We start from the raw sequence: 14,477 nt of genomic DNA, 5'->3' as shown, positions 1-14,477 counted from the left end.
TCACTTATTTTTGCATTTGTTATATTCTCTTTCACATCATCCGCTGTAATTCTGACGGGGATTCCTGTCACCACTTCCCTGACTAGCTTTTTACCACTAAACAGTGAACACTCCACTTTCTTACCCTCCACGGTACTCATCTTTATTGCCCTCCCCTGTTGCTCTCTATCCCTACATTTGATCAACATTGATCCATTCCTCAATACTTTGGCACTCATTACCTCCCCGATTTCTTTACTGATCGATTTAGTTAACCGTATAGGGTTCCACTCGCCAAACGAAGCTCCCTCTTTCGCAAGTTTCACAACCACCATGAACTCCTGTTGCCTATTTCCGACTACTCTTTCTCTCCTTTCACCCTCACTATTACTCTCATCCGAATTAGTATTTCCTTGCTTTTTACGTTTATTCCTCCTCACTATATCCCATTCTCCATTTCCATAACTCCCGCCTACTCCTTCCATGTCTCCTAACTCGCTTCCTGCCCCGTCACTTCCCTCTGCCATCTCTCATCGAGTCACAGTCCAGTGTTGCCACCTGCCCTGCTCCAAATGTTTGTCCGACGGATCAGATCCCACTGAATGCTGGGAAACTCGGATCACGGATCCACTAAGAGCGTCTTTGGTTTTCTGTCTGCGTTGTGTCTTTTCTAGATCTGTCTTTGGTTTTCTGTCTGCGTTGTGTTTTGTCTTGTTTAAATCTGTCTGTGGTTCCCTGTCGTTAGTTTCCCTGGTGTGTCTAATTTACCCGATTGTGTTCACCTGGTGTCCCTGTGTTTTCTCCTCCCTCCTCAGCTGTGTCTTGTTTGTATGATTAGTCTTGTGTGTATTTAAGTTCTGGTTTTTCTGTCTGTCTTTGTCGGTTCGTCTTGTGCAATGACTAGTTCTTCAGTGAGTGTTCTGTTTTGTCTTTCTTTGTATTGCATAGCCTTGAAATAAAAGAGTTTTTCAGTTTATATCTGCATTTGGGTCCTGCCTGCTTCACACACCGTAACAAGACCTTGCCCTGTTTGAGCATGAGGACGAAACTGAGCTTGACAGAAATGGCTGGACCCCACTAATCTATTTAGAACAGTATATAGATAGAGATTTGATAAATGATTTCAGATCTAATGCTATGTCACTGTCAAGGAGTGGGGGCCCACTCAACACCTCTGTAGATGAGGTTTACCACTTTTTTGGTGCCTGTATTTTTGATGTCCTGCATCCGATACCCAACAATCAGGATGTACTGGTCCAAAGCCTTGAGAATCACTGCCATCACTGACAGATTCACGCGCGACAGATTCTTCAGACTGAGGGGATCAATAAAAGTGCTAATTGATGATGATGTGCCAGAAAATGTGAGGAAGAGGGACACATTCTGGAAGGTGAGGCCTTTTCTGGATCGGATTCTGCAATCGACCTGAATGCGCATCTATTGATGAGCAGATGATTCCTTTCACAGGAGCCTGTCCATGCCAATGAAGCCAAACCCAGTTGGCATCAAGAACTTTGTTTGTGCTACAGCAGATGGCATTGTGCTGGACTTTGATCTGTATCAAGGTAAAGTTGCACTGCTTGAGCAGGTAGAAGAAGAGGTGGGGTTGGGAGGCTTAGTCTTGGCTCGTCTGTGTCAAACTCTGCATCGTGGCACGAAAGTGTATTGTGACCGGTTCTTCACAAGCATCCGAGGTGTCGAACAAATGATGAAGAAGGAGATGTACATTACTGGTACAATAATGAAGAACCGACTAGCTGGCGCGAAGGAGAAGCTACCCTCTGACAAAACCATGAAAAACACAGGAAGAGGTACCTCATCAGAACTTTCCACTGAAGACGGAAAGTTGTGTGTAGTGAAGTGGTACGACAACAAACCAGTATTGATGATGTCTGTTGTTCATGGCACAGAGCCTGAAGACACCTGCCAGCGCTGGGACAAGAAATTCAAACAATATATGACTGTCTCGCAACCAAGCATTGTCCGTGAGTACAACCTCAAGATGGGTGGAGTTGATTTGATCGATAGAATGATTAGCTACTATCGCATGAGCGCCCGTACTAAGAAGTGGACGATGCGGATGCTAATGCACTTCACGGATCTGGCTTTAGCCAACAGCTGGCTACTCTACCGCAAAGACCTCACAATATGTGCTGCACCAAAGAAGAGCATCATGCAGTTCCTTGAGTTCCGTACGGAAATGGCTACAACCCTCTTGGCCCAGCATCACGGTCAATCAAGCGATGCAGACCTCTCTGAACAGTCAGAGGAAGAAGACAACTCAAATCAAGGGAAGAAACGTCCTGTGACGGCAGTGCCCCATGTCTCGGTCCGCAGGAGGGCGAATGCCCACCTCCCAGAGATGATCAGCCTGAAGAACGCTGCGCGCTGCAGGGTAGCAGGCTGCACTGGAAGAACCCGAGTGTGTTGTGTGACCTGCAAAGTAGTTCTTGTGCTTGCAAGGCGACCTTTCACACAGCCTTTCACACATAGGTGTGTTCATGTTCCTAAAGAAAAGGGCATTCCTATTTCTTTTTTTACATGACCAATGCAAAATTTCACATAAGCCATACTGTGACTGTCCAAAGGGGGCGAAAATGTTTCATTTTTTTCATTTTTTTTCACAATGATGTTCAAAACACATACAATAGTAGCCTATATGTGGTATTATTAGATGCAACAGTGACAATGCAAAACGCTTTGAATGTTTTATATATATCGTTACAGGCATATGATGTCTTCCTGCAATTGTTGGTAGCATTTTAAATGAGCCGTACTGTAGATGTGACAGTCCAAAAGGAGCAAAAATGCAGTGTTTTCATGTTGTTTTTACTCTCAGATGTTCATAACATGTTGCAAAACATGCAAAATTATGTGTGTATAAGTTATTCATACATGCAAAAGCTGCCAGGAAAAAACTGCTGTGTTCAAGGTGGAAATAAAAGTTTTTCACTCTATTACAAAAAGGTGACTTTAATGCGTTTTATGGAAATTCAGAACGAGTGTCCACATATGTGGACATAATATTTCTCTAAAAGTACATCATTTCAAAAGATGATACTTAGTTTTTATACTTATCAGGTTCCAATAAGCCCAAATAGCAAAGAGAAATAAAAAATGCATATAAAAAAACAGCTTGGGTCTTAGGAGGTTAAAGTGGAGCTATTATGCTTATTTTCAGGTTTTGTATTTGTATTGTGTGCCTCTACTGTAGGATGTCTCAATGCTTTAATGTTCAAAATGATCTTTAATTTTCTCATACTGACTCATTCACCCTATGTCTGAAACCAGATTAGCAGGCCGGCTCTGTTATGATTTGTCAACTTTTTTGAGATGCCCTGCCTCTCAACCTATCAAGTGCAATGTGTTGGCATTCGAGCCAATAGAAACGTGGGTGTTGCATAGTGATGTCATCATGTTATGGTAAAGTAAACAAAGATTCAAAGGAAAAAACCCAAGCATAAGCAGGGCATAATAGAGCCCCTTTAAGCGGAGTCAAGCTAAGCCTTAAATCACTATCTACAGTTGATTGCACCTATTTTGTTACTTATTTATGTAGGAGAGAACTGCTCCATAAAGTTTAAATGTACAGAAGCGGATTACTTCTAGCTTGAAACTACTGATGTAGTGCTCAACACTTATTCTGCAGCTGTTTCTGTCCAAAAGGAAAGATTGATGTGTGTGGACGAGAATATGACAGATTGCAGAGCTACTCAGTCAAGAGCTGTCAGTTGGCAAAGAGGAGAGCTAAACAAGCGATGGACAGGCCTGCCTTTCCTGTTAAGTAGGTTTGATTGTTTGGTTTAACAGTCTGATGTCCAACTGCACAGCATTCAAAACATCTGTCTTTCAGCCAAATGATTAAGTGAAACTGTTGCCTATTCATCTAAAACTCTCAACCACATGCTAACCCTTGCTAGATCAGGGCCTGAAGCCTGTGAAAGATGACTTGATTGTTGTTTAGTCTGGCGGAATTTTTTGTAATTATACGAGCAAACAGGGAACAGAATGCAATCATTATCAGGACTCAATGTCTGTCCTTGAGCGCTAATGTGAAAACACATTCAGGTTTAAAAAACTTTAAACAGTCTGCCAATAGTTTCTAGACGTTCAAGTTGATCTAATTTTACCATGGAGGTGATTACATGGAGGCGTAATGTAAGTGGTTGCAGGTTTTGCGCAACCACTAAGGAAATTCTTGTTATACTTCAGACAGATGCTATATGCTCCCACCGCTTCCAATCTTCATGCTAAGCTACACTTAGTGTGTCACCAGGCCTGGAATTTTGTCATTTTAGGGGCAAGGCCACTTGGCCTTTTGAGTTGTCAATTTTTTAAGGGTACAAAGGCCAAAAGCCAGGGCACCAAGGCCATACATTAAAAAAATGATTTAACATACGATATGAAGTGACTACGATCGTATATGCATTTACAATACTTTTATATATATTTATTAAGCATTCAATCGACACCAAATTGCAATTAAACTAATTCTTTATTAAAACTACAAAGGATTCTTATAGCACAGACATGTTTGGCTCACTGTGAGACTGTGGTAGTGGGCCTACGTCAAGGTGCGTCCTTATTCTGAGTCACTTGAAGATGGAGATGATGACGAGTCAGGGAGATTTGGACATTTGATCGCGTTTTGAAAATTGGGCGATATAAACGAGCAGCAAACTTTGAACTTCCGTCTGCGATCGCCGGTAGTCAAATAAGTCTGCACAGAGGTCTTTGACAGCTAACAACACAGCGCTAACTGCCTAGCACTAGATAATAATAAAAAAAGAACACAACTGCAACATAACTTATCCAAGTAGTAACAAAAACACTTCAAAATATTATAATTATGCATTACCATACGAGCAAGAAATAGTAATGTTATCCATAAAATTACACTTAAAGCCGGACAAATGAAAAACTTAACGGCAAACAGGATCATCACAAAACCTTACCTCACCTCAGCCTTTTCTTGAGCGGAGAATCAGCTAGCTAGGTCCTAGACCGTCCTACGCACACGGACACGTGAGGGGGTGGGCGGAGATAGGTCCTAGACCAGGGGTGGGGAACCTTTTTCCTCTCAAGGCCCATTTCAATTTTGACAACATCCTTCGAGGGCCATACAAATTATTGAACTCAACGTCTGCTTAAAAAACTCAAATCACAGCCCATTCATTTCGCATTTCTTTCATGCTGTGCAAAGAAAAAGCAACCTCTTAATCCAGATATTTGACCATGACCTGCGCATTCATGCATTGGGCATGACCACCAAAACAGAAAGATATGGACACAAGATGTGTGCAAATGTATTTAGTTTCATATCCATGTGGACATGATTTAAGTGGGGGGGGGGGATCTAACCTCAGCTCGGGGGGTTTGGGGGCATGCACCACCAGGAAGATTTTTTTTAAATGTTGAAGTTAAAAGCATCAATCTGGTGCACTTTGAGAGCAACATGAAGAGATCTATGGATCCATCTCTCAACACCCATATGAAACAGAACTGTAAGCAGGTTTTATTTCTTTATGGATATTTTACAAATTACTTCCCTTTTAAACTGTATTCTTGTTTATTAATAACAACTTTTTTTTACTGTCATATTAGTATTGTATACCTGTTTACTTTATTCTCTTATTTTTCTATAACTATAATGATCATATAAAGATGTGCCTTTACCTCACTGGTTGGAGAAAAAGCTTCTTATATTCGTTAGCATAGCTAGCTAACGAGATGCTAATAACAACAACGTTATTGACTGTATGATCAGTATGACAGATGAACAGATCGCAACTGGGCTTTCAACTAAAGACACAGCCACGCAAAAACTGCGGCATGTGTACAGCTCCTTATGGGTATTGCAATTTGTGAAGTCCCGGCCCGGAGCCGCGTTCTGGTGCTCTCCGTTAGAACTACACTCCTGTCAGACGAGACATATACCACGTGATGACACGTTAGGCTCGTGTTGTGTTCAAGGACCCTGACCTTGGCCAGGAAAAACAAGCTTGTTTAATTATTTTGCGGTCTAGATTTCTTGCATTTTTTTCTTTTTTGCGTGTGTTTATAAATTACCTCGAGGGCCGTACCAAATGGTCTCGCGGGCCGTATACGGCTCGGAGGCCGGAGGTTCCCCACCCCTGTCCTAGACTGATGTCAACTGTCATCATAGACCGTCCGAGCGGTGCATTCCAGGCTCAAATCAAGCGCACCGCTGATTTGTTTTTCCTCCTTCAAAATATGCTGGTGTTGAAGCCGTGTCAGAAAAGAGGCAGACTGCTAAACCACAAAACTTAGTCAGAGAGGGCATCAAGGCCACTGTGGCCTTATGGCAGATATCATTTTTAAGGGCACAAGGCCAAAGTGGGAGGGCACGAGGGCCATGGCCCTCGTGGCCCTCGTGAAATTCCTGCCCATACTTGTTTACAGAAATGACAGTGGTATGAATCTTTAGTATCAAATTCACAGCAAGCAAAAAAAACACATTTCATCCAAATCGAGCACCAATTTTCTCCCAAACGTTTCAGGCCAGTTATGGTGTATGTTGGTGGCACATCTAGTTTATTATTCACAGGTTTAGCCACAGCTTTTGTTTTGGCATCGTATGTGTTGTCATATTTCACCATTATCACTCTTTGAAAATAGGACCATCTAGCGTCCGCCTACCAAGTCTGTAAACAATGTTGGAATGATTCCTGTGATACTCAGTAAGCTGTCTTTCAACTGCATTGAAGCCAGGGATGAAGCCACTGAGAACTGTGTTGACGAAGGGAATGTGTTTGCCAAGAGATTTTTTAGGTTCTTTTCTCAGTAATTAACAGCAGAATAAATTCATTTCGCGCAGCAGAAGTTCATCTGAACCTTTTCTCGCCTACTTCTGTCCAAGTTGATTGTATATACATATATATATATGTTGGAAGTGTTAATCGGCACAGCTCAGTAAAGCCCTTTTTGTATCTGTATAAACGAGATTCAGAGCCTGAACTCGAGAGCGGAAACAAGAGGCTTTGCAGCATTGATCATCCTAATGTTCGTATTTCTGCAGCGCAAAGATCACTAAGAATAAACCAGAGGATGCACGTCATGTAGACCAAAATGTTCGTATTTCTTGGCAATCAAGTCTGGAACAGGAGGAATGCGAAATTGGACAGCAGGTACTTACGAACATGACCCTCTTGGGAATGTGGTCTGACTCAACGAGGGGATTCTTGTAGAGCCAAAGCTCCTCTGGTTGAATCACTCTCTCAAAGGGCTCCAGAAACTCTGTAAATCTGTAGCAGGGAACAAAAGTACACAGATCAGTATCTCGTTTTTTTGGCATTTATGCTTTTACACAGAGCAGCATGCCATGTACCCTATTGAGATATCACGTTCTGATTATGTAGAGAGGAGGAATGTTTCTTCCCAAGGATAAACATATCTAAGGCTATGAAAGCACGGGGACTTCACCCGAGACCACCTCCACTGAAGAGCTCTGTCTCACACTTCTACAGAGTGGATACAAATTAGCATGCTCCTGCTTCCTCCAGCCCCCCCCCCCCCCCCCCAGCACCCGGTGATCTGTCAGACACGACCTTGTTCTCCGTCATCTCAACAAAGTATTTTTCTCTCCGCTTTCTAAAACAATTCAATAGGCTGTTGGGTTGTGAGATTATGTACCTCCTATAGGGCCATAGAGAGCTCTACATATTTGGAAGACTATAAGCAAAGCAGAAAAGGATTATTCAAACCAAAGTGTAGCTGGGACATTGTCTCCTTTAAAACATTTTTATTTTATATCCATCATTGGGGAATTTTGGTATTCAAATAGAGGAATTAGGAAGGTATTACAAGGTTTGCATTTATATATCACCAACCCTGTCTCCTACAACATTTAGTTAAAATTCAACTTCATCTCAATTACCTTTTAGGGGATACATTTCCTCTCTGTCATAGTTTTAAACATGCGGGGATGTGTTGCAAATTGAAAGAAAACATAACAAAAACGAACTTATTGGTTTAAGTTTAGGCAAGAAAATGATAGACTTAAAATAAGTATGTTTGTTACGTAAATAGATTTTTGGATTAAATTAAAATATGCTGGGACTCTGAGGTAGATTGTTCATCTACCAATCGAAAGGTCAGTTGTTAGATTCCCAGGCCCAACATGTCAATGTGTCCTTAAGCAAGAGACCTATCCTTAAGTCTCTTCCATGTCATGGCCAATGGTGTGTGAATGTGTGTGAATGTGAGTCTCCCTGAGCAGGTGTTATCTTCAATGGCTGCCTCTGCCTTTGTATGAATGTGTGTGTGGGAGAATGCTGACTTGTACAAGTAAAAGCGCTTTGAGCAAAGACTGAGAAAGTACTAGGTAAATGCAGTCCATTTACCATTTTCCCCTCCAGAACGCGGTACATTAATGAAAAAAACGTACAGCTTGAATCAGTAATTCTATTCATTAAAAGTAATGGCACAGTTTAAATGGCAAGATCAATCTAAATACATATATGGTTAATATAGAGGGAGTAGAGTAATGGATAAACGGTTGAAATAGCTAAAAGTTAAAAAGTAAGTGTTATGCTTTTGGGGTTTTCCCTTTCCTGTAGTGTGTTATTAGGTTTTTGTCCCACACATTCCCTCTCTAATTATTGGGTCCAGCAGTGCATTTGTCAGATATACTGCATCACTTTATTGGAAATAGAGATTAAGTAGTTCTCTCCAAAACGGCATGCCCTTCAGCAAGGCATTTATCTCATCTGCTCCAGTAGAGCTGCTCAGTGGCTGGCGGCAGAAGTGTGAGGAAATGCTGGCTGCTGTGCGTCTAATCAGCGTGAATGTAACAGTGGAAATGAGAAGGATGCCTTTGACTAAAAGGCACATGCATCTTCTGCAAACCATTTTCTAGATAAAAACGAATTCCTGCAGAGCAAATTGTCTTATTCTTCCTCTCTTCAGGAAATCAATTTTATGTTTTTAATCCCTCTGAAAGACAAGCAGCTTATTACGCAGTGCGGAAAGTCTATTTGTTGGTCTGATAACTGCGTGCCATTATGTTTTTGCGAGAGAACAGTAACCTAATCAGTACTTGTTCATTTTACACCTTGCTGAGCCCGTGTGCATGATTCACTTCAGCCTTATTACATGTTCTGCTATGTGGGGCACAACAATTAAAGTGCTAATGACACACAATATGCTTCCTGAATTACTCACATTTTTCCCAGCTTGTCCTTTTTTCAGACAGAGAATGTTATTTTGGGCCCCAGGGATAAAAAAACAAAACAAGGTAGAGCTACAGTAGGGCTTTGGCAGCTGGCCATCCGCCCCCCACACCCCTCCAACTCTTCTGGACACACACAGTGTTCTCAAGTCATTACATACAGCAGCAGTTTAACTGTCACTATGCGAGGCTTATCATGCATTCAACCCCTGATGTCTTAATGAGTTTGAGACACTCTGCCCCAAGGTAACTACAGAGATAAGATTCTTCGGCACAATATTTGCTCTCATTAAAACGTGGAAAGCTTGCACAAAACTTGCTGCTGTGGGAAAGTGAACAGTTATATATTAAAAAGGGGCCATTGTATAAGGTATTAGGGTTGAAACCCAGACTACTTCACAAATCTGAAATCAAACCTTATTTTGAAATTATTTATATAATCTTGTTTTTTCTGAAATATGCGAAATATCATTTTCTTTTGATAATTTCATGGTTGTTAGGGTTTCCTCTGGAACAGTCATTGTATATTGTGTCAAGGAACCTTGCAATCCTGGGTCTCCCATGGCAAATTAGTCTCAGGTGATGGTCCAGAAGAAGGGTTTGAGAAAACACCTCATGGAAGATAGAGGAAGAAGGAAGGTTACCCCGCCCAGAAGAAGCCTGGGTTCTCCTTTTGGAGCCAGGCCCAGAAGGAGGACCCATCAGCGAGCGTCTAGTGGCCCGGCTATGTGGAGGCTGGCCGGAGCACAGCCTGAAAAAGCCACATGGACAACACCTACACTTCTTGGTCCCGTGGGCCCACCACCCAAGGGAGAGACCAATGCAGTCGGGTACGCTGCCAGATGGGTTGCAATAGGGGTAGAGGGTCTCAACTCTCAATTGATCTGACCCTAGCAGCAGAAACTAGCTTATGGGACGTGGAACTTCAACTCTATGGGGAGGAAGGAGCTTGTGCTGGAAGAAGTACTACCAGTTGGATCTGGTTGGGCTCACCTCTGCACACAGCGTCAGCTTTCTACAAGCGGTCAAAATAGTTTTCCTCCGGAGGGTGGATGGCATCACTCTTACCCCTGGATTCCACCGGGTCCGTCTGTGCCGCGGTTTTGTTCCGACCTCCTACAGCGTCAAACCCCACCGGGAGCGTTTCAGAAGCGGAGCGTCTTACGTGCCGGCTCGCAGTTTTTGTTGATTTGGGAATATTTATTGGACAGGCTACTTTGTACAGAAAAAGTTAATAATACTTTTAATAGTCCAGTTATAAAGGACATGAATCAAAGATGTGTTGCTCTATTTTAGTGGTAAAAAAATGCATTCATCATCATAATTATTCTATATAATTTACACAGTGCCTGTAAACCGGAGGAGAACGCTGGCATTCCTCCTACTTGAAAGACTACGGAGGTAGGGTCTGCAAAATGTGTTTATGTTGGGGATTGACTGGATGCTCTGACCGTTCCACTTCCTGCCCAGCGCTATGCAACGCCCCGCGTCCCGTGCCGAGACGCTTCTGGGACGCTTCTGAGCCGTAACGTGGCGCGTCTGGTGGAATAACACCCATTGACTAGAGTCGCCGTGATCACCGTGAACGCCGCGGCGCAGCCGTAACGCGGCGCAGACGGACCCGGTGGAATCCGGGGAAAAGGATCAGGTGAGAACCTCAGTCATCATGAGGGACTCGGAGTTAGGGTTGCAAAATTCCGGGAATTTTCAAAGATGGAAACTTTCCACAGGGATTAACGGGAATTTATGGGAATAAACTGGGAATTTTCAAAATTGAAGGTTGGCTTTTCATAGGGAACTTAAATATAGTTGGGGAAAGTATATTTTAGCATAAAAGCATCTTGACTAAAACAAACAGATGCCATTCAAGTACACTTGAATATCCATGCCATAGCACACTGCTTACTGCATGGCTATTGAGACCACACAAAGGTTTGCAACAGGCTCACAAATGTGAGAGTGGAAAAACTGGTTGGCTTTCAGGCAAACCTAAGGCTCTTTGAGCCTGACACAGAGCTATCCTCAACAAGTCTGGACAGTGACACTGAAGAGGAAGACTCAGAGTTGGATGTTGATGAGGCCCAGGAAGAGCCCATTGACTGAAAGGGTTTAGCCAAAATGCAGAGGATTGCTTGAAGGAAGATTTGCATGTTTAATGGGACTTTTTGGAGGGAGAAGGGCTCTTTTCATTTAACATTTTGAATGGGACTTTGTGGGGATCTTTGGATGGGGTGTGCACTTTTGTACATTTTTTAATGAGTGGGGTTGCGGTGGATGAGTAACATTTAACTCAACATTCCTGTTTTCGTTCTTCAATGAAACAAATAATTGTTCAATAAAATAATTAAAACTTGTTCTTTTTTAAATGTTTAAAAAAAAAAAAATCTGTTTAAATGTCATGTTTTTTTGTTTAATTTTGCATAGAATATTTCCAAAATTCCCCACTTTCCGGAAATGTACCGGAAACTTTCCGCCCCTTTGCAACCCTACTCGGAGTAGAGGTGCTGCTTCTTGGCGTATAAAGGAGTCAATTTATGTGTTTCTGAACTCTGGTAAGGATGCCACCTGGCCACCACCCTAGGGGGTGTTCCAGGTACGTCCAGCTGGGAGGAGACCGAGGGGCAGACCCAGGACCATTTGGAGGGATTATATCTCCACGATGGCCTGGGAACACCTTGGAATCCCCCTTTCAGAGCAGGTTGATGTGGCCAGGGAAAAGGACGTTTCGGGTCCTCTGCTGGAACTGCTTCCACTGCGAACAAACTTCGAATAAGCAGTTGTAATTATAATTCATAACTGTTCATTTTTTTTTTTTTATTCTTAGAAGGAAAGGAACACTTCAAATTTCACTTGAGGCACTCTATTTTCAAATATCTCTGTGTTCGCTGGGGATGATCACTTTCATAGGCTCAAAATTGAAATTTATTTTCTACATGTAATAATATTCCTCCTACATTTACAGAATTTAGTATCCAATCTTCTCCAACAAATCAAAACTGCCCTCGAAGGATTTCCCTTGGCTCAAGATTGTCTTGCCTCATTTTCTCTTTTCTAACCCCGTAGACTTTATTAAAAGAAAGACTCCAATATGTTTTAGGTGCACTTTAAGGACCCAAAGCTCTACGTGTGTCAAACACAGTTAGAATTAATCAAGGCTTCATCCTCGAAGCATGTATTGAAGATCTTTGTGAAAATGAATTTTACTGCGCACTTTATTTACAGGCTGGTGACTGAGGATGCCTTTTATTTGAGTGAGCAAGGACGATAAGAATTACAGTCACATTGTTGGAGCTAATGTCAGCGCTTGGAGGGGTAATGACAGTAACAGCATGTGCCTTGATTAATCTTGCTGGGAAATAATTGTTAGCATGGTTTAAAGAGAGAGACGGAGAGGTTGGAAAGTGCTGGTGGGCTGAAACTCAGAATTGGCAGATTTAGACAGACAAAATGACTTAAAAACGTAAGTGTCATTTAGGGGCTAATTTCTCATTACATTTGCACATCTTTTCCATTTTATTTCAAAGCTTGAAAGCCTTTCAACACTTTCTGTAGATGACCGTGAGAGCAGGAGCTATAGAGAACAGACAAAGATAGGGAAATAAAGAAGTAGAGAGATCCAACCATGTTGAAAGTCTTTCCAAAGGGCTTAAAGAAATGTACAAAAAAGCAGACGTTTCTTCTACAAAAGCTGACTCTCATCATTGTTCTAATGAGACCCAAGGCCCTCTGACACAATCTTTGGCCTGAATGGATGAGCTCTCTAAGTGCCTATAAACACAGGGCGCACCAAAAAGCCCTGAACTCAGCACCGCCTCGCGGCTGCCTGGGGAGCAACTCAATTTGTTATCTTCGATTAAACAAGACATCGCTGAGCAAAGGCACACATTATAGATATAACGTGGTGGGTCTGAGGGTGATTATGGAAAGTTTTCAATATAACCGCTAATGGCAAAACTCAAGATTTCGAGTTTTGGGAAGCTTCATTATTTTTGGAAGACGATTTCATTGTATGGGATATTCATGCTCAGTAGGTCATATCACATTCATTTTCATCAATTGTAATAAAGAGAATACTCAAACTTCTCTTCAGTCAGAAACTTTTGTCTTTTCCCTGTTTCTCTTCATTAAAACTGAATTTATCTTCATCAATTCCTATCCAACTCTGCACAGCCATGGCCTTTGCTGTGCCACCGTGACAGAAAGCAAAACAATTATATATTTACAAGTTGAAAATTCCTCCTTAATTAGTTAGAAACGCTGTGAATCAACGATGCATAGAAGAGTCGAAAAGCTTAGTTGGACTAACCTCAGGCATGACCCCATTTTCATAGAAAGTCTGAAAGTAATCTAAACTCCAAGCAGAAGCTGTTTTTTGTTTATATTGATTTCATTATATCTCCTAGCAAGGGCTGACCAAACAGCAAGAGCTCGTATTAAGCTGCACTCACACAGAGAATGTATCTACAGGTGCAGGAGGCCAGAACCATGCAGAGAATAGTGCTGCAGGAAAGAGTCGTACAATCCAAAAATTAGTCTTTAGTTTAGTTTTTTATTGCACTTCCTGCTTCCTCATGTCAATGTCAATGAGTTTGAGTTGGAATGGATTGTTAGTAAGCTGTTTAAACAAGCTGAAGAAATGTATTTTGAAGCTTTTACACCGTAAGAAATGCAGTTGCTAACACGTAGCTAATTGACACTGCTAAACGTCATCACCGCGAACATTAGTCCGCCTTTAGCTTAGGTGGTGAGGTCCTCTGATGTTTGTTTGTTATTACACTATAATATTGTATTTATCTGTTAGTCCCAAGCTTTTATCCAAAGTGAATTAAACCATTGGCATGCCCACAGGAGCAATTTGGGGTTCAGTACATTGGAGGACACTTCAACCCATTTACTGAGGGAACTAGGGATCGCACCACTGAACCTCTGATTGGTAGATGACAACCCTGGGCCACGGTTGTCAGCATTAAATTAGCTTTTTACTTCTATAGCAAATGCATAAACACGCTATAAAAGCCATAGAAATGGTGGTCCTTTGTGAGGATTATCCTGCTGAACATAACGTGTAAGTATCATAAAACAGTGTTATTTTCTGCCATAATAAAAAATCCAATGGGCAAATCCCATTGGCTTCTTCACTCCCATTTCAGCCGACAGAAGTACGTCAAGGCTGAATGCCCTCCATTTTTCCATTCACATTTGATTGCAATTGTACTCTGGGGTACACACTTTGAAATCTAGGAGGTAGGTGTTTTGTGAAGGTGCTGAGGAGAGAAAGGAATTCGAGCTGACCATCTGCCAGAACTGG

The 14,477-nt window shown here is 42.0% G+C and overlaps 1 protein-coding gene across 1 annotated transcript in view; it reads right to left on the bottom strand.

Annotated features, from left to right (window-relative positions):
- plpp4 (phospholipid phosphatase 4) overlaps positions 1-14,477 on the bottom strand; it is a 95,044-nt gene that overhangs the window by 54,361 nt on the left and 26,206 nt on the right. The window contains exon 2 of the mRNA XM_079687466.1: positions 7,136-7,244. Coding sequence (XP_079543592.1) covers positions 7,136-7,244 — 109 coding nt within the window. The remainder of the gene's footprint in view (positions 1-7,135; positions 7,245-14,477) is intronic.

This window comes from Notothenia rossii (genome assembly GCF_949606895.1).
Source record: "Notothenia rossii genome assembly, chromosome: 6".
Classification (NCBI taxonomy): domain Eukaryota; kingdom Metazoa; phylum Chordata; class Actinopteri; order Perciformes; family Nototheniidae; genus Notothenia; species Notothenia rossii.
The sequence above is the reverse complement of the archived record's forward strand: the minus strand, read 5'-3'. Positions and strand labels throughout refer to the sequence as shown.